This window comes from Hermetia illucens, chromosome 5 (assembly GCF_905115235.1).
Source record: "Hermetia illucens chromosome 5, iHerIll2.2.curated.20191125, whole genome shotgun sequence".
NCBI lineage: Eukaryota > Metazoa > Arthropoda > Insecta > Diptera > Stratiomyidae > Hermetia > Hermetia illucens.
This window is the reverse complement of record NC_051853.1, coordinates 98,883,794-98,904,560: the sequence shown is the minus strand read 5'-3', so window position 1 is coordinate 98,904,560 and position 20,767 is coordinate 98,883,794. Positions and strand designations below refer to the sequence as shown.

General features: G+C 40.6%; 1 protein-coding gene across 3 annotated transcripts; it reads left to right on the top strand.

The window, feature by feature from the left end:
• Positions 1-1,431: 1,431 nt before the first annotated feature.
• On the top strand, positions 1,432-20,664 carry LOC119657489. 3 transcript variants are annotated; one of them, XM_038064410.1, is made up of 5 exons: positions 1,432-1,456; positions 11,310-11,855; positions 11,909-12,077; positions 19,779-20,072; positions 20,143-20,664. In XM_038064410.1, exons 2-5 carry the CDS (start codon positions 11,512-11,514, stop codon positions 20,554-20,556), a joined length of 1,221 nt encoding a protein of 406 aa, XP_037920338.1. In that variant the 5' UTR covers positions 1,432-1,456; positions 11,310-11,511; the 3' UTR covers positions 20,557-20,664. The 3 variants fall into 3 exon arrangements, with proteins under 3 accessions (XP_037920338.1, XP_037920339.1, XP_037920337.1); XM_038064411.1 differs by lacking the exon at positions 1,432-1,456 and adding an exon at positions 10,705-10,727; XM_038064409.1 differs by lacking the exon at positions 1,432-1,456 and having other exon boundaries at positions 11,169-11,855.
• Positions 20,665-20,767: the final 103 nt, after the last annotated feature.

The window sequence follows — 20,767 nt, the reverse complement described above, 5'->3', positions numbered from 1 at the left end:
GTTAAGCTTAATATCTAAGCTAGAAAGTAATTAATAATGTATTAGAAGTAAGTCACTATCGTAAATAAAAAACTTAAACTTAAACTTAAACAATCCTTCGATAACAGTCCACACAACAGTCACGTTCACAAGTACAAAGTCATGGGTGTCCGCGAAATCGACTCATTGCATACTCCAAAACGCTTTCCTCCATGGCACTTGTTCCCGTTTGCCTTCCAAACCACAGGGTCCTTAAGATCGCCCGCAATGACAATGTAGCCATCGGCAGTGACATTCAAGATCTTTGTGTTTAGAAGTTGCTAAAAGCCGTCTTTCTTAGCTTCGGGTCGGCCTGGCTTGTTCCCGCACTTTCACTTCCGATTCTGCTTAGTCGCTTGATCACTGCCTCGTTGCTGCGTTATTAGCGGCAGATTTATGTCATTTACCCTTTATCAGTGTCTGTTCCCCTCTGGCGGGCTAGGCGCTCCGCGTTTTACGCTCGTTAAAGATTCGCTTTTATCCTTCATCGATCTCCCAATTATTTCAGTCTATCACGCGGTATGGGAGTTCCTCTTTCTCCATTATGTTATAATATTTTTGACGTTTATGAAGTTGCTGTCTTCATTGCCGTTCTCCTGCCTTTCTCTTCTCGATGAGGTCTATACTCTCCGACAAGATGGCTTACATTTACGGTATGATTGTAACACGTAAAAGACATGCATAACGTTGAAAAGTTCGAAGGAAATCGTATTATAATGAATAAAGTTGCCAGTATTAAATTAAAGTAAATATAATAGTTTGACATATCAGATTCATATACACTGTGGCACTAGCTATTTACAAATGGAGTCATCATGTAACGCTTTTCGACTCGCTATAACTTTACCGCTAGTTATTAGCCGTGATGTTAAGGAATCACTATAAGTACTAAGGATGACTAACATTACAGTGGTACATCCACCTTCGTCACATTACAGGCAGTTCGTGCCTGATTAGCTGGGTGTAGCCTATAATTCATATTGTTGTAAGATCGTTCACTGATATAGGAGATAACATTCATCCATTCATCAGTATGGCTCGATTACTCCACTGAAAAATGGAAATCTAGATAATTATTGACTGAGGTAAGAAAGATAGTGGTATCAAGGAAAATTGCTCAATTGGGTAATATTTCTAGAGAATATTTCACTGTCTTTCATTATATAATTTTATTGTTTAGATAATCATGACTGAATTTTAATTGAGTCTTTCTCACCTTGATATATGTACTTTGAACTGAAAATGTAACCAATATGAAGTATATAAGTAAGGGAGGAATATTTACAACAGTGAGTAGAATTTTTCTGCGAACAGACGACCTCACAAGGTTTTATCAGGATTTCGCTATCTTACCGGAAAAATTTTTATTAAAGCTGTCAATCAAAACTATCGAATAATCATTATGTAGTGATAAAAAGATATTAAAATTATAAGTATTGTGTACTCCGTTAACGCCCATTCTACTTAGGAAATCGAGTTTACAAGTGCTACGGAAATTTGATTGAATGATTTGCAAGTCTATTTTAGTTCTTGCTAATTAATTGCGAATTGATAAGAAAAGTGTTAAATATGGGCATGAACCACTAAAATTAAGTGAAATGATTTTAACTGGAGAATTTATAAAGTGATTTCGATTTTGAATAGTTATATGTAAAAATAGAGTACCACCAAGTTAGGAAATATATGATAGCTCCCTCCTCAACGGGAGCAAGGGGTTTTTATACAGCACTTTTATTATATCCTGTGTCGTCAATAGCGGAAAAATCGTTTTTGACTTTGATTTGTAGAACATTCTCCCTTTAGTTTGAATTGGTTCTCCACAATCTAAAACTAATATTCTTTTCAACCGCGTTCTCCTACATACCTTCCAGGTATCCTAGGTGAACACTTTTTCAGATTTTCCTCCTGTTAACTTTTATCTATTCGGTGTAGTCGTTCCAATTTAATGTTCTTAGTTTATCATTGAACAAGCTTTTTACAATACTATCAACACTTCAATTTCTTCTTAATTCGACCTAAATAATTTCACGTAAATGGCAGAAATACAGTTTATTAGGTGCAACCACATAGGGACGCGCACTTTCGCGGGGACTTCATCTAACTTTTATTTTGTGTTATATTACTTACTACGTTTCTCTTCTCCAAAGTTTAGTGCAAGGTTTAAACTGGCACGTCTTTTTAGACCGTTGCGGGAGCTCGACCTTTGAGATCCTGTAACTGGTGATCTTCACAATTACCTGAAGAACGTTATCATAAATACGCCCACAAACATACTTGGCCCCAGTTGCAAAAAGAGTCGGAACGGCTGGTTTGACGATGAATGTAAGCTAGCAACGGAACGGAAGAATACTGCATACCGAGTAATGCTGCATTCTCAAAGAACGCGGGCACGCGCGAACACTCATCACAAACTCCGGCGAGCGGAGAAGCGACTGCACAGACGGGAAAAAGAAGCCTGGGAGAAACAACAGGTATGTGTACTTGAAAAGTACAGGAGCAACCGCACCAAGCGGGGACGTTTTACCAAGAAGTCAATAGGATGAAGCCTTACACACCTCGATGTTCATCCTGCCGAGACAAAGAGAGAAATCTGATTTCCGACAGAATGGGCATATTTCTTTTTTTTCTTTTTTGGGGTAGGGTAGGTGAATGGGCATATTGGAGCTATAGGGTGAGTAGTTTGATGAGCTACTGAAGAACCAGAGCATCGGGGAGTTCCCGCCAACTGAAGACGACGGATAAATACTGCCACCACCAAGTATAGAAGAAACAATGCGTGCAATTCATTGGCTTAAAAATCATAAGTCGCCAGGAGCCGACGCAATTACAGTCGAATTACACCAAGTGGTTCACCAACTTGTGCTCAAGGTATGGGATAGCGAATTAATGCCTGACGACTGGCAAAGAGGCATTATCTGTTTCATACATAAAAAGGGAGATATCACACAGTGCAGCAATTATAGAGGTATTACGTTGCGGAGTACCATCCATAAGATATTCTCCGCTATCTTGCTAGGCCGGATGGCCCCATCCGCCCACAACATCATTGGCCCATACCAAAGAGGCTTCACTCCAGGCAAATCAGCAACAGATCAGATTTTCTCTTAGCGGCAAGCGATGGGAAAACTGTTGGAATATGGACAACAGTTGCACCATTCATTCATCGACTTTAGAGCCCCCTATGATAGCATAGTCAGGGTAAAACTGTACACGGCCATGAGAGAATTTGGTATCCCGACGAAATTGATAACACTGAGTAGGCTAACCCTGACCAATGTGCGAGGCCAGATAAAAGCAGTAGGTTCACTTTCAAGACCATTCGACATCAATAACGGTGTGAGACAAGGGGATGCCCGATCATGCATCCACTTTAACCTGGACCTGGAGAAGGTGATCCGTGATGCTGGGGTAAATGCGAGGGGTACGATCATCGTTAAGTCCACCCAACTACTAGCCTATGCTGACCATATCGACATCATGGGAAGAACCACACCAGACGTACAAACTGGCTTCATCCAGGTCGAGCAGGCAGCGAGAGATCTGGGGCTGCACATCAATGAAAGCAAGACAAAATATATGGTGGCAACGTCAGCATCAAAAACCAACGGGACGAATAAAGATAAGAGATTACAACTTTGAGATCGTTGATAATTTCTCCTATCGATAACGATAACAGCTACGATGATGAAATCCGCGCACGGTTGTTGTCAGCCAACAGAGCCTATTTCAGCTTACAAAGACTGTTCCGCTCTAAACGTCTCACCATAGGGTCAAATCTCTTACTGTACCAGACTATGATCTTGCCAGTCCTTATTTATTCCTCGGAAACTTGGGTTCTTAGCAAGAAAAATTGTGAACTCTTAGCCGCGTTCGAGAGGAGAATCCTCCAAAGAATTTTTGGCCCCCTGCATGAGGATGGACGATTCCGTAGCCTGCACAATGACGAAATCTATGAGCGATACCATGACCGTCCGGTTGTTAATAAAATCCGGCTCAATAGGTTACGGTGGGCGGGTCATTTAATTCGTATTAATGAGGATGATCCAGCCCGAAAAGTCTAAAAGGTCAATATCTATGGTAGAAAAAGAGGACGAGGTAGACTCTGCCTGAGATGGAACAATGGCATAGGTCAGGACGCCAGACAATTTTTGAGAATATCGAATTGGTGAACCTCGGCACAAAACCGGGATGTCTGAAGTTTCTTATTAAGGCAGGCCTAGACCGGATACCGGTTGTTGCGCCGTTGATGATGAAATGGCAGAAATACGGTTTATTAGGTGCAGCCACATAGGGACGTGCATTTTCGCGGGGACTTTATCTAACTTTTATTTTGTGTTATACTAGTTATTACTTTTCTCTTCTCCGAAGTTTAGTGCGAGGTTCAAACTGACACGTCCTTTCAGACCGTTGCGGGAGCTCGACGTTTGAGATCCTGTAACTGGGTTGTCGGTTTGATTTTTATGTTTCGTGTCTGCCTGCTACACTTTTATAACGAGTCCAAATGTGTACACTTAAAGTGGGACAGGTTACATTTTTTGAAACTACCAAACCCAAAAATCTCAAAAAGGTCATAGTGATGTGCTTATGTATTTTACATACATTCTATGCCTTAAAATATGATCGATTTTGATACCTGTTCGAATAAACTAATATATAGCGAACTTTTTGAAACGGACTGGAAAACCTCTTTAAATTCATCCTTGGAGTACTACACTACAGCAGCATAGGAGACTATATTGTGCATAATACTACAAAGCTCCATGGAAATCCGGCTATTAGTATCAAAATTAATGCAAGTGGACGCACTAGCTTTTTTCCGAGTTTGTTAGCCGATCCGATAATGTTGTTTATAACAACTTTGGATGCATTTTTTTGGTCGGCCTTTAGTGGGACTTGTCACCAAGAGAGATCAGGTAGGATTTAGTGGAATAACTCCAATTACACTTTATTTATCTCTTTCCCTGATCTCAGGATTTTACTTTTGTTTTACTGAGGTTACTATAAAGTATGTTGCCTCAAACCCTCCGGTCCGGTCCGACATAAAGTTGATGCGGACTTAGGACTCCGCAATCTTCAAAAAAATATATTCAGCTCTGGCTAAGCTCTGGCCAATAAGGCGGATTTGCGCTCAATATAATTCGTCGTCATGTTGTGTTCTGCGAATTATATAAAGGAGCACTTCACATCTGTGAGCCACTTCGGTCACGCGGTAACGGTGAGTCAGTGTCTGACGATTTGCCTCTACTCTGGTAAGAAACCGTAAGGCCGTCATCGCCTAATATTTTGAAAATTTGAGTGCTAAGCCCTAAAAGAAGGGTCCGTGGACCAAAAAAGAAGGAGAAAGTTGCTCCCCATTTGGTCCGGTCCGGCATCAAGCGGATGCGGAATTAGAACCCCGGAATTCTCAAAAAATAGGTTAATGATGTATGTATGTACCTATATTTTAGGGAATGGACTAGAAACCCCGACTACCGTAGTATAGAAATATGGAGCATGATATTACCAAGTTTGGAGGAAGTTGCACTATTATAAGAGATTATAAGAGGTCTAAGTTACCCCATTTGCGCAAATTCACTGCAATCTAAGTGGATGATCATCATCAACGCGCAACAACCGGTATCCGGTCTAACTCGGCCTTAGTAACTACATCCCGGCTGTACGCCGAGGTCCAATTCGATATCCCTTAGAGCTGTCTTTCGTCCTGGCTTACGCCTTCACTTACGCCATCTTATTTATACAACTTGGTTTACAAAGTCCCCAGTTACAGCCTATATTCCCATCCTATTATTTTTTGCCTCAGGTAGCCTTCCTGCCCCTTTTTAATTTTAAATCTTACGAACATTACCAATACATTAGCGCGCTTCGGATCATTGTGGAACTGTGTGCGGAATTTAGATTCCCATTGTCTGTAAATGCGCAAAGTCTACTATTAAAGCCTTGATCGACACAATTTTCGTAAAACCGATTATAGGGCACATACACTGTCAAACAAATTGCGCAACGGGGCGATGCGCAATGTTGCGTTGTGCAATTGCATTTCCCATAAACTTAATGAAATTTTGTTGAAACATTAGTTACAAGTTGGAAACGGTATGAGTAACATGCCATTAAAAGGGTATTGCATCTATCTGTATTGTTATCGGGAGGGGTAGGAGGGTAAGGGGGTGGAGTCCTCTCTAGCCTCCCTTCCACATTGGGGCGATAATTACTCTAACAGCTTATTTATGATTCGAAGCTAGCCCTTTTTCGAGGTGCTGTAACTTTAAGATAAATGAAAAGGAAGAATATTTTTTCCTTCTATATATCCTTTTTGCACTCTTACTGTCCGGGGATATGGTTGGCAAACTCAACTTTACAATGATAATATCAAAATACCCCCCATTAGACGGAATGAATTTGAAAGAGAGAGGAGATCCTTTATCACCGCAGAAATAGGGCTCAAAATTAAACGTTATCGTTTAAAGGGATGATGGCTGCCGCTGTCCTTTAGCGAGGTTAGAAAAAGAAAACCTTTCTCCCCATTCCGTCCTCCTCGCGAATGGCCATAACTTTGTAAGGGCGATGGGCGCATCGAGTTCCTTTTCCTCCTTTCCACAGCCTGCGTTGCGCAATTTGTTTGATAATGTATGGGCCCTATAAAACCAACGCCTTCCAGCTATACAAACTATTCTGCACTTTCGATGGTTCACCCATCTTTGCACTGAAGCACCTATAAAATATCTACATTATTTTCAGATTTGGCAGTATCGCAGCTACCAATTTCTCCTACTCATTTCATTTATGGAGGTCACTCTGTGTTTGTCGGATCCAAAAAATCGATTTTTTTTGCATCAATTGTATCTAGATATAGTGTAGAATATATGGGCAAAGTAATTTTTTGATATTCGGAGTCGTTTAGAAATTTAATAACACAAACAAACAAATATTTAGATTTAAATATTTTTTAATAATCCTAGGTTGGGCACTGTAGTTAAGTGCGCACGTTAAAATGCCGTTTACACTTTTTTAAGATGACCACAGCGCCATCTAGCGTGGCAGCCGAAAAACACCTTTTTTTGGAGGGAGGATATAAAGTGCTCTGTATTTCAATAGCTAACTATGATATCAGGCTGGAATTACTACGCATGCTCAAGATATTAGTAAATATGTGGCGAAAAATTCGTGTTTGTATCTCTATCCACTTTTTCACAAAAAAAATTCTAGAAAAAGCGAAAAAAAACGGTTTTCACTCGGGATGACCCCTTTAATAAGAATATTATTTACTATATTAACCGAACAGAATTAAGAACTTGACCATTTCTTGCCAGATACACTAACGCTTCGCCCGGAGTGAGCCTTTTCGAAGAGTTTTATCGAAATACCCGTCGTTTTGGTAGAATGGCTGTGGAACCCAAGGGTTCTAATACATCTAGCGATAGTGAACTACCTCCTGGTTACTAAAGCTCGAATCACTACGCAACGTTGGACCCCACGGTCAACATCCACCACCTGTTTGATCTAACTACTGCTAGACAGTAGAAGAGTTAGCGTGCTAATCGGTCGGCAGACACACCGATTAACCAGCCTGAGAATATCGATGAGCATTGAGCCGCCATCATAAATGCTGATTGAAATTCAGGGTAGTGTGCGTCGTGACAAAAGTGAATGTGTTGTTACCCTCTCCAGGGAGTAGAAGCGGCCCCATAGAGTAGTGACTTCAGAATTGTGTACCGCATCACCAAAGAAATTGCATGTAACCGCAGACCTTTCTGTGGTCCTGTAAAGGAGTTATCGGCCCACTCTTCATCTTCAGTGATGAACAGCTGAAAAAATGGAAGGAACACTAGACCATGGTTGTTAACCGCATCAAATTTGGTAAATTTCCGAATGTTGTGGATGAAATGGATAGTCAACGTAACATATAGTGGAAGAGTATCAGCGTGCTCCCTGTCGTTACAAAGGTAGTAGCTGAAATAATCCGTGAACGTATCAAAGAGCATCTGGAAAGCAGGACCGACAGAGAACAGGCTGGTTTCCACTCTGGAAACTCTGCATTGATAACATAAATATCCTGCGGAGCGCTTTAGAACAGTGCCCATAGTTTAGATCTGTACCTGGTTATCTCAAGAAAACGTTCAATAATGTGAACAGGGGATGCAGCTGATCTACGCAGGAGGGGCATTCTGGAAAATTAGTAGTTATTATCAGAGCGACATATGACGGCGCACATTTGCAGCTCCAAAGTCAAAAATCTGAGCAATTCAATAAACGACGACATTTTTCCTTAAATATCTAGACAATGCTGATTACCTCTGTTCGCTTACTCATCGGGTCGTGGACCATGGCCAAATGGCTCTGGCCTTTGAATGAAGAATAAACAGAAGCGGACACATGATAAACAATAACAATACCAAGGTTCTCAATCTGAAGGGTCATTTAACTCCCCCTAACTGCATTACCGGGCAGAGCATCGAAGTTTTTGATCGATTTGCGTCGTCTCTGCCGACTTTACTGGATGTCGCATTAACAGCGTTAGCTCCTCCATCACAGCCTTTTCTATAATTTGGAACGGCATAATTTTTGACAACGGATAAAACAATCTTTGACCAGAAGTACATGCCACAATAACCGCAGTCAACAGAGATCCTGGATATGATGCATCAACAAATGATCTTCACAAGCAACTGAATAACGTTATCATAAATACGGCCACAAACATACTTGGCTCCAGCCGCAAAAAAAGCCGGAACAGCTGGTTTGGTCCCGAACTCCGTCGAGCGGAGAAGCGACTTCACAGACGGAAAAAGGAAGCTTGGGGGAACCAACAAGTCTGTGAACTCGAAAAGTACAGGGAGCAACCGCACCAGGCGCGAAAGTTTTACCAACAAGGCAGCAGGATGAAGCCTTATACACCTCGACGCTCATCCTGCCGAGACAAAGAGGGAAATCTGATTTCCGACAGAATGGACATATTGGAGCGATGTGTTGAGTACTTTAATGAGCCACTTAATAACCAGAATATCGGCGAGTTGGAGGTCCTGCCAACTGAAGACGGCAAATACTGCCACCACCAACTAGCGGAGAAACAGTCCGTGCAATTCATGGGGAAGAATAAAGACAGGAGACTACACCTTTGAGACCGCTGATAATTTCTCCTATCTAGGGTCGAAAACCACAACTGATAACAGCTACTCAGATGAAATCCGCGCACTGTTGTTGGCAGCCAACAAAACACATTTCAGCTTAGAAAAACTGATCCGCTCGAAACGTCTCACCATAAGGTCAAAGCTCTTACTGTACAAAACTATGATCTTGCCAGTCCTCATGTATTCCTCGGAAACTTGGGTTCTTTCCAAGAAAAATTGCGAACTCTTGGCCATGTTCGAGGGAAGAATCCTCCAAAAAATGTTTGGCCCCCTACATGAGGATGGACGATTCCGTAGCCTACACAATGACGAAGTCTATGAGCGATACCATGACCGTGAGGTTGTAGATAAAATCTGGCTCAATAGGTTACGGTGGGCGGGTCACTTAATTCATATGTATGAGGATGATCCAGCCCGGAAAGTCTATAAGGGCAATATCTATGGTAGAAAAAGAAGACGAGGCAGACCCTGCCTGAGATGGAGCAATGGCGCAGGTCGGGACGCCAGACAGGTTTTAGGGATATCGAATTGGTGGACCTCGGCGCAAAACCGGGGTGTCTGGAGTTCCGTATTAAGGCAAACCTAGACCAGATGCCGGTTGTTGCACCGTTGATGATGATGATGATGAAAGTACGAAATAATATTTCATCGTCCTCCTTAGCGTTTCATGTGGAAATTAATATTGACAGTTTTATATTTTTCTAAGTAATTGCCAGTTGCCGGGCAACTGAAGTTTCTTCGGTTGAGCTGTGAAGTGATACAACATGGTGCGGGCTTTTCAATCTGTTTGAATTTTGTTGAAATTTAAAATGCTGATAATTTTAATTACACAGTTTTGTTTCAAAAACGGTCTTGAGAGGTTGTTAGAATGCACCATAGAAGTGATTTCCATCATTAGTGAAAATAAGGCGGGGACTTTATACTACAGACTCGGAGATTTCAAATTTAGGTGTATTAATTTGCCTGAAATCCTCCTCCATTACAATTTCGTTAATAATTTCTCCCTATTTCGAAATCTGAATTTATAAAATCAGGACAATATCTGGCTGCTGCCAGGAAGTGAAATCAAGGAACTCCGCTGATCGGTGGATTCCTACGATGAAAATTAATTTAATTGCCATTATTCGGAGACGACCCAATGGTACCATTGTGCCTGTAGACCTGTCTTTTGTTTAAAAAAAAATTAAATGCGCGCATCGCATGATAAAAGTGTCATGATGTTTTCAACTGTCATTATTTTATTAAGAAAATAGCAGTTTTTTCAAAAGCCAGAGGTACTGAAAACATGTATAATACATGTAGGTATAAATACACAATTAGCATTTCCGCCAATTTACATCTCCAGATATTTGGCAAGGTTTTAAGAAAAAAATCTGCTCAATATACGAATAATTATAACCAATTCAGAAATAACACGATAATGTAATAATAATGATTTGAAAGTGGCTCTCATAGATCGCAAACACAATCCATCTACGAAACGCTTCAAGCACAAAAAGAACTGAAAAATGGTTTCGGCGTTATGGTCGATTCGTTGTGATTATGTCATACATGTTTGATGGATCGTCAAAGTTACGTCAGAAGGTAGGAAAATTTGCTTAAAAACAAACAAGAAGTTTGACCATACTGGGTGCCTTTATTTCGGAAAAGGCGGTAGAGTTACTTCAGTGGTTAAACGTTTGGAAATGGTTTTTACACTGAACTTTCTTTATGATCGTGGTACTTTTAATGTGCAATATTGATTAAAAATGGCTCGATCGTCGGCTGTCTAAATTAATCGAAGGAAACATGAACGGATATATGAATTTATCCCTAGTACAGAATCGAAACGTCTTAGATCCAAATTACCAAATATTTCAGACAGCATGTCACCCTATTTACATACATATGTATGTAGCAAATCTGGTTGATCTGGGAAAACTGCTTATCGCGAAGTGCTCCACGCGCAGGAGAAATTAGATAACAAATGGAGTTAACTCACGCAGTAATTATCTGAGTTCCAAAATTTGAGAGATTTAGCAAATCACGCGCGTATTCGGAGAGCACAGAAACAATAATAGTGTTTGCGATTAATTTCCAGATAAATTTTGATATAAAAGCATTTGAATTGAAGAGAAATTTACTTTGTCTTGTTACCTTCTTTTGGCGATATTTCTATCTATCTAGGCTCGGTGATAATTTGCTAACGAAGTGGGAGGAACTTCCGTAAAGCACGAACAGATGTGATTTGCCGAAAATTGCAGATGAAACTTTGAAACTTGGCAGTTAGATTTCGTTAGTGTTGCACATATTGGAGCCCGCGTTAAATATTGTGGAATTAAGTCATTTTTGTAGTTTTGTGATCAAGTGAAAAATATAACATTGGAAGATGTCGGTTGATAAAAACAACGTTGAGTTTCCCGATTACATGGATATTCAGTTTTTCGAAACTGCCATGAAAAACGGTTTAAACGATAAAAGTACAAAAGTTGAGAATGTTAAATTTACGCAAGGGCATAAACCAGGCGAAAACTACTGTAGTGTGATTTATAGAGCAGACGTAACATATTCGACTTCAACTACAGCTTCAACTAAAGTTTCATTGATTATCAAAACACAAGTTCTGGATGATGAATATAAAACAGCTGACTTTTTTGGAAAGGAAACGGATATGTACACTTTAGCTCTGCCACAAATTGAATCCATGCTTGGAAATATACATATCGCGCCAAAGTAATTTCATTCATGTGAAGCATAATTCAGGACTTTAACGAGCTCCCTTGCAGGATGTACTACTCAGCAAGGACCCCTAATGATGTAGTAGTGTTTCATGATATGACTCCGGAAGGATACTTACTTGCTGATCGAGTTAAAGGTCTAGATGAGAAGCATTGTGCGATGGTTTTGGAAAAACTAGCGAAACTTCATGCGGCATCCATTGAACTTGCTAGAGCCGTGAGTATGCATGATTATTTTTTAAAAATTCCACTTCTAGCCTATTCCTTTTACTTTTTCAATAAGACCATATCTACAAACAAAAATCTTAAAGTTTCCCGCCTGTAAATTTTGTAATCCGAATCTTAAACTCAGTCAAGTTCTTGGAAAAGGCGAGGTTCTTTGATTTATTGCCCTAGTTATTTTTCCAGACTATTATACTTATTTTCAAGCAATTACTTAGAGAGCGTGCTGATATGCATAAGTAAACATGTTTTCGGCGCAATGGTTTGTTGCTTTATCTATCTGTCGCCATGATTTTTAGCAAGTCATAGCTTATTTTTTAAATGAGTGCTACTTCAAATGGATTTGATTATTATTTTCAGTGATTTTAACTCCTTTATTGCTACTGCTATTACTGCGGCATAAATATAATCAAATCATATATTTTTGGCTCGTAATCTAAATACATTCTCCGTTCAATGTTACATTTTAAATAAAAAGCGCAATCTGATCCGCCTGCTATGGTTAGTACGAAAAATGGAAATCTGACCAGACATAATAGAGGTAGGAATCGTGATGAAGTGATATTCGACATTTTACACTATTTATTATTGGAGATTCACGACCAATTGCAAGTTCTTCGATGATCAGATACACTGAATTACAATCAGTATTTTTTCGACATGTTTTGGTAAACATGGTAACTAACCTCGTACCGGTTTTGTGGAAAAATTGATTTGATTATATATAACAATTCCCTTTTTTTACCATATCACACCGTATTTCAATCATTTGGTTATTAAATAAAAATTCTAATTGGCTGTTACATAATAATTGACCAATTTAAGCAGCGCCACTCCTGATCACTACTTTGTCAAGTACAAAAAATCTACATAATTTCTTTTTTTGAATTGTTATTCATTTTTTTAAAAAACTTCAGTTTCGCTACGCAAGTGATAAGCCTAGGGTAATGGGACAACCCTAAGATCAACACAAACATCAACGACTAACTGAGGCCCGAGCGCCGGTATCGCGATTGAGAGTCTGACGTCCAATCAACTCAACCATCGAACCGCCTAAAACAATCAAGCGAACATTGACCTTTGTGATATGTTAGCATTACATTTTATGCCGATTACTTCTTTTTACTGGTTGAGTTTGTAAAAAGAACATATTACCGTCATTAGTGAAATTGGTACTCGACTTTGGTACATCCAAACCCAGTTCCGTTTTGAATTTAGATTAATGCTTTCATTTTCTTCAAGAAAATGCCTCTAGGAACATACAAATCTACGCATCCGCCTACGCCTTAAAAACCATCATCATCATCATCAGCGGTGCAACAACCGGTATCCGGTCTAGGCCTGCCTTAATAAGGAACTCCAGACATCCCGGTTTTGCGCCGAGGTCCACCAATTCGATATCCCCAAAGGCTGTCTGGCGTCCTGACCTACGCCATCGCTCCATCTTAGGCAGGGTCTGCCTCGTCTTCTTTTTCTACCATAGATATTGCCCTTATAGACTTTCCGGGCTAGATCATCCTCATCCATACGGATTAAGTGACCCGCCCACCGTAATCTATTGAGCCAGATTTTATCTACAAACTCACGGTCATGGTATCGCTCATAGACTTCGTCATTGTGTAGGCTACGGAATCGTCCATCCTCATGTAGGGGGCCAAACATTTTTTGGAGGATTCTTCTCTCGAACATGGCCAAGAGTTCGCAATTTTTCTTACTAAGAACCCAAGTTTCCGAGGAATACATGAGGACTGGCAAGATCATAGTCTTGTACAGTAAAACAGTTTTTGTAAGCTGAAATAGGCTCTGTTGGCTGACAACAACTGTGCGCGGATTTCATCATCGTAGCTGTTATCGGTTGTGATATAGATAGGAGAAATTATCAACGATCTCAAAGTTGTATTCTCCTATCCTTATTCTTCCCGTTTGACCAGTGCTGACGTTGCCACCATATATTTTGTCTTGCCTTCATTGCTATGGAGCCCAAGATCTCGCGCCGCCTGCTCGATTTGGATGAAGGCAGTTTGTACATCTCGGGTGGTTCTTCCCATGATGTCGATATCATCAGCAGTAATTGGGTGGACTTAAAGAGGATCGTACCTCCTTCACTTACCTCAGCATCGCGGATCACTTTCTCGCGGGTCAGGTTAAAGAGGACTCATGATAGTGCGTTGTCGTAGACAGTTGTTGATGTCGAATGGTCTTAAAAGTGATCCTGCTACTTTTATCTGGCCTCGCACATTGGTCAGGGTTAGCCTAGTCAGTCTTATTAATTTCGTTGGGATACCGAATTCTCTCATGGCTGTCTAGAGTTTTACCCTGGCTATCATAGGCGGCTTTAAAGTCGATGAATAGATGGTGCAACTGTTGCCCATATTCCAACAGTTTTTCCATCGCTTGCCGCAGAGAGAAAATCTAATCTGTTGCTGATTTGCCTGGAGTGAAGCCTCTTTGGTATGGGCCAATGATATTCTGGGCGTATGGGGTTATCCGATTTAGCAAGATAGCGGAGAATATCTTTGCTGCACTGTGTGATGTCTCCCTTTTTATGTATGAGACAGATAATGCCTCGTTGCCAATCGTCAGGTTGTCCCATACATTGAGCGCAAGTTGATGAATCACTTGGTGTAACTGGTCGCCTCCATATTTAACCAAATCGGCTGTAATTCCATCGGCTCCTGGCGACTTCTGATTTTTTAGCCGATGTGTTGCACAGACTGAGGTGGCGGCGTTCGATCAACACGTCAATTTGGTTGAAAGTGGTCCCGTCTGGAGAGGCCCATGTATGTTTGTGGACCGCTTTCCGCGCAAACCAGGTACTTCCAACAATCATTTCTTGTGACCTTGCTAATTGAATAATCGCAGTCTGTTATGATTTGTATTTTCGTGCAAGCTATGGGAGCCAGCGTATCATCTGAATACGGGTTCCTTCCCTACTTGGCTGTTAAAATCCCCGAGTATGATTTTGATATCATATCTGGGACAGGCTTCGAGGGTTCGTTCTATTGCCTCGTAGAACGTATCCTTCTCCAACTCTGCAGTCTCCTCTGCAGAGGCGTGAACGTTAATGAGGCTTATATTTGTAAACTTGCCTTGCAAGCGTAGAGTGCATAACCGTTCGCTTATATTTTCAAAGCCAATAATAGCAGAATTCATTTTTTGACTGACTAAGAATCCTACTTCGAGCACATGGTTTACCGGATGGCCACTAAAATATATGGTGTATGGTCTCTTGGAAAGCGGTCCCTGTCCAACGCATCTCCTGTAACGCTGTTACATCAGCCCTATATTGGGACAGGGCTAGCTACTCATCAGCTTCATCTCTGTACGTTCCATGAGAAAATGCGCAAATCGTTATCCCTTTGTTGTTGCCGGGTTCGTCGTTCTGTAATCCGTCCAGTCCGAGGCTCCTGTTGTGGCTTCGTAACAAGTTGTTTTCCGTGTAGGGTTGTCAGCCCTACCCAACTCCCAACCTGAAGGACCAGTTGGTACAATTTGTCCCGTTTTTAAGCGCGGGAGACTCGCCTTCATCTTTCTCCGTCTGCAGTTTTTCGTTAAGAAAGAGCTCCCAGCGGTCACCACGTGGAGGTGGAGATAGGGTTTGGTAGCAGAGCTGTTGGTGTTGGTTCAGCAGGCATTTCCCAGGCTTTATGCTCCATCGTGAGTACCAATCCACGTTTCGCCCTGGGACCTATACTACCCTTTGAATACCCTAAAAACCATATACTACTATATTTTGGAGTTTTAAAGGGAAAATTCGTCCTTGGTGGTCCTTTAAAAATATTGATTCTTCAACTGTCATTTGCCAAAACTTCACAAGTCCGTAACCGATATGTTGGTTCGCACCAGAATCTAAAAAAATCAAGAAACATGGAAAAGCGATAAGCTAAAAATAAAAGTAAAAGGTTAGACAAGTCGGAATACGGAATCATACATTCCGGATCGTAAGTTAAATTAAAGACTGAAGATCGAACTGAGGGTAAAGATGGCGTATAGAGCTTTCTTCGCTTGCAAGAGGACCTTTGAAGGGATTTGGGATCTTCGGCCGACGATGTATTCCAGACGGAAGTACTGGCGATAATAGAAGCGGTTTGACGTGGCATGATCCGAGTTTCAAGCGTACCTTAGCCATTCTGACTGATGGCCCAAATGGATCAAGTCACGGTCCAAATCTCACTGGTAGCAGAGGGATTTGTTATCGTAACTGGATGTCGAATACCAGTCAACTCAGCTGTGAATGATTTCGGACGAGCACAATGCCGAGCATATTGCCTCCTACAGGCTACTATAGTATACCGTTACGGCCTTGAATGAAATGTTCTAACATACTTCAAGGCCTTGATCCAATACGGATTGTCCCGCCAATTACCTAGTGGCGATAGCCTCCAGATTGGTGGGGCAGTGTATGGACGAGCCGAATAGTCTAACCGGCACGTTAAAAGTCACCCTACTTCGGATTCCCAGTCATAGGAACATAGAGCAATAAGTCGACTGACGAACTAATCAGACGGGCCTCCCCGTTTGATAAAGTCGTTAGGCGTACTGTCCTCGCATAGTCGAGAAAAGCGATGAGATCCGAGTCTGCCAGGAGCACATCTGAAGAGGCTCTTGTGGTTATGTGGTACCATGGGAACCGGGTTGGCCCACTACAAGCACATGCTCTAAGTGAATTCCTAAAAAATTTGCTTGCGGCCTAGTTATTTACGGTTATACCCTTGTGGGTGTTTCAAAGCAGTATTGATTTTGCCATATCACGAGCAGAGCTCCTTCTGAGTTCAATTGTTTAGTTGCTCTGTACAACTCTGGGGCTGTGCCCTTTAGTTGCAGCGGAGATGTTACACATACCTGGCATCCACTAGTGTGAATGCGCGTCAAGGTGCGGCTCTGATTGTGGTCTTCAAATCAATCCGTGTCCGAAGATGATCGTGAAATTATCCGGCGACTGTCAGGGGCGGGATCCACACGCAGTACCTTAGTAGCCCCTAACTTCAGAAGGCGAAGGCTTACCATCACCACCTGCCTCAAGTCAGGGAGAATTTCGCTCGCCAATATCAAACCTGATTGCAAGAACTTTCGGATCAGATGCGTACGAATGCGTACAAGATCGAAGCAGTCTGCTTGATTTGCACTATTGGGAAGCATTGATTATATTGAATGTGACAGACAGGCAGGCAATACACTAGAGCGAATCCGTTTGTCTGTTATTCTGATGGCGTTATCGTTCCATCGTAGTTGATAACCTTCAGTGTAGAAATGCATGGTATGTTAATTATCGTATGGTAAACCACATTGATATTGCCTAATGCTGCACACTTTACAAATGCTATCTCTATCATGTTCTCAGCCTCAGAATAGTTTAAAATGCTAAGATGTGTGTTTATGTTTCCCAATACAATCACTGGTTGATGGTTGATGTGTATCAGAAGCGAACCTAGTTGACATGTTGTTCCTAATTTGATAGAGTTTTCAGGTGAAGTTATGCATACTGAAGCTGCGTAGAGCAGAACGAAATTAAATGCCCTTGAAGTGCACGCTGATTCTGTCTTGGCTCATTAATGATCGCCAATATCCTCGAAATTGGCACAACTATTTGTCGCTGTACACTCAATGTGCCCGTCTAGGTTCAACTATTTAGCACAGCCGCCTTTCCAGAGTGAATTCAAGCGCACTGGGTGCAAAGTATTTTGATGTTGGCTACTGATTTTGCTATAAGGATTGTGAATAATTTGTTGGAAGGGCCTGCTTCCCTTTTCACGACCAAACTTTCAGTTGTTATATTATTGTGGTGCCTTGGCCGTGCGCTTTACAAATATATCGGTTTATCTTGAAGGGAACTATTAAAGGGTTTGCTTTACTTATAGATTAAAATCAGCTTCTGTTGTTTCCATTGCAAACATATTTAGTACTCTTCTGACTGTGAATTTTTGCATTTACAGTTCCCACCAGTTCTTGGGCTGTAATATGCAGTTGCGAAAATCAAGCTGTAGGCACAGAAAAACCTAGCGGACGGACGCGTATAAAAACATTACCAATAGGCCTACATATAGAGCTTTGATGTTGCACCGCGCCTCGCGTTAGAGGAAATCACATTGTGTTGTAGAGCTAAATTTTGAATGCAAGCTCTTACAACTCCAAAATATAAGCTGGTGATTTTCCTGCTTGAGCTGAAGAATGGAGGAGCAGAGAAAATAAAAACCTGGAGGTTAAATGAAAGGATATCAATACTTCCTGCCATACGCTCCGCTGATGTGTACATTGGCTGCAGGTAGGTTACCAAACTTGTATCTCTCTTATAACTATTCCAATGCAGTATACCCCCGAAGTCCGTTGCTTTCCCATGGATCTTAATATAATATATATCCGCTATCCTCATTTCCATGTCCTGAATATATACATAAATCCTACGGTTGCAAATTGAACTGTGCCGAAAATCGTGTTCATGGTGCCTGTAATACCCAGACATAAAGTTCTTTGCAAAGATCTTATTTTGCAGTAAAAAATCGTTTGTGCCGAATTAGCCCACCCACTATAGATACATAGCCACACACACACTTAATGATAGGAATATATACCCACATTATAGCCTGCCGATCCAAAGATCCGGTTGCTTTGCACCTAGAACTACTATTTCACTTTGGACCATTCAGTCTCTATATTTTAAGGTTTTCTTGAAAACAAATCGGTTTACTGTTAGGCTGTCCGTCCATCTGTCTGCTAATCTGTCACATCCATTTCCCTGAGAAATAATTAGTTGCATTGGTACGAAATTTGTTGAAAAGGCGGAAACTATGAATACCTTTTGCAGGCAGTGAGTGAAATCATTTTACGTTGAACTTAAGGGGGGTCTCCATAATGCAAAGGGAGATATACATTTTTTCCACCGAATATAGCAACGTGGTACATCAAATCAAAGGCTTCGATTGGTACTTTTCGAAGTAGGTATTAGTTTTGACGTTGGTTGGGAATGGGAGGAGCTCAAGCGTCCGAAAGGGTTCAATTATTTCAAGGACGCAGTCTGAGAATCTACCCAACCTAAGCATCGGAAAGGAAGTATAGTGGTCGCACACGGTATCTAGACCTTAAAATATTCCCTGTTACGATATCTGCTCAAATCACGTTGACAATAGTATATTCTTATATTTTAAAAAATTACTGCTAGTCCCTTAGATCCGTACTATTACTCACAAAGTTATAGGAGGTCAAAGTTCGCACTTTCACATCAAATTACTACTATCTAAGAGATAAAATGCCAATATCACATCTGAGATACTGAACGTATATATCCTGCGCGCTATATATTGTATAAATGGAACTATGTACTCGAATATTCTTAAATAAAAAATCAAAAAAACTTTTTTACCTGAAGCGCCGAGCTGGTTTTTTTTTTGCCAACTTGCTAGCTAATATTGACTTAAACGTCGAAGTGGAGGAGCTCAAAGGTCTACCAAAACAAAAATGGCTTGGTAGCTGCTACCGAGAGCCGAAAAGAAGGAAAGATGATATGATTTAAAAATAGCTATTTTAGTGCTTCCATAACCCGAACGATTAAGGTGATGCCTAAATATAGAAACTATAAATGCTTCCCGCATAATCACTTTATGCGGTTTTTCTTCTGTACATCTACTTATGAAGTCAAAATGAAGACATGGCAGCTATTTAAAATGTAATTACAGATTTGTATGTATTATTTGTGTTTCAGGATCCAAAAGTGAAGACAATATTTGAAATCGGAATGATAAATAACGAATCCCGGAAGTTCGTCGAAACTCTTCTATTCCACAACATATCAGACCTGGAGAAACTAGTGGCAACATGGCCAGGATTCGAGTCAATCGCAGTCAAGCTTCTATCTATGCGTAATAACATTTTTGAAATTTTCCTCGAAGCCAATGAACCGAAAAAAGGGGAATTATCAGTTTTAACTCATAATGATCTGTGGACGAATAATATTCTGTTCAAATACAATGGAGACGAGCCTGTCGATGTTTTATTGGTAAGTGTTGGTGCGGATCATAAGGATTTTCTTCTTTGTTTTTAAATAAGTTAACATTTTTTTCTTTTAGATTGATTACCAAGCATCTTTTTACTGCAGTCCTGGTATTGATATTACCCATTTCCTATACACAACTCCGTATTTCCACCTGCTTGAAAACAAACGCGAATACATGATCGAGGAATACTACTACAAACCTTTCAAGGCGACACTTGAGAAAGTCGGTTACTTACCAATACCGACACTAGAGGATATTTACCAAGAAATCGAGAATAGGGAAATGTCAGGATTTTTATGGGCTTGTGCAAAACTCTATCTAATTTGTATGGATAAGAAAGACTGCGAAGAGAATAGTAATAGTATCGATGCACTGGGCCATCCAGAGATTGGTGGACAGATCCGAGCAAAGGGAATGAGTTCAGAACGCTATCAAGCAACTATGAAATATATGTTAAAGCGAATGGATAAATTGGGAAAATTATAAGAAATATTTTGAGTTAATTTTTTTTCTATTCGGCTGAAATTTTAGCCTTAGTGTCACACGTCCCAAAATCTTCATTAAAAAAATTTCAATACATAATTATAACTGTTATATTTTATATTTCAATAAGTAATTATAACTGTTATTATAACTAGCATTAAGCTATAGGTAAGTAATCATATGACATTCAATTAACAATCAAACAGGCAAAAGA

What these genes read in the sequence shown, in the direction of transcription:
- LOC119657489 (XM_038064410.1), top strand. Translation starts at nt 11,512, where the DNA reads ATGTCGGTTGATAAAAACAACGTTGAGTTTCCCGATTACATGGATATT. An exon ending in AATATACATATCGCGCCAAA is followed by an intron (nt 11,856 to 11,908) that starts GTAATTTCATTC and finishes GCTCCCTTGCAG; the next exon opens with GATGTACTACTCAGCAAGGA. An exon ending in AGCCTGTCGATGTTTTATTG is followed by an intron (nt 20,073 to 20,142) that starts GTAAGTGTTGGT and finishes TTTTTCTTTTAG; the next exon opens with ATTGATTACCAAGCATCTTT.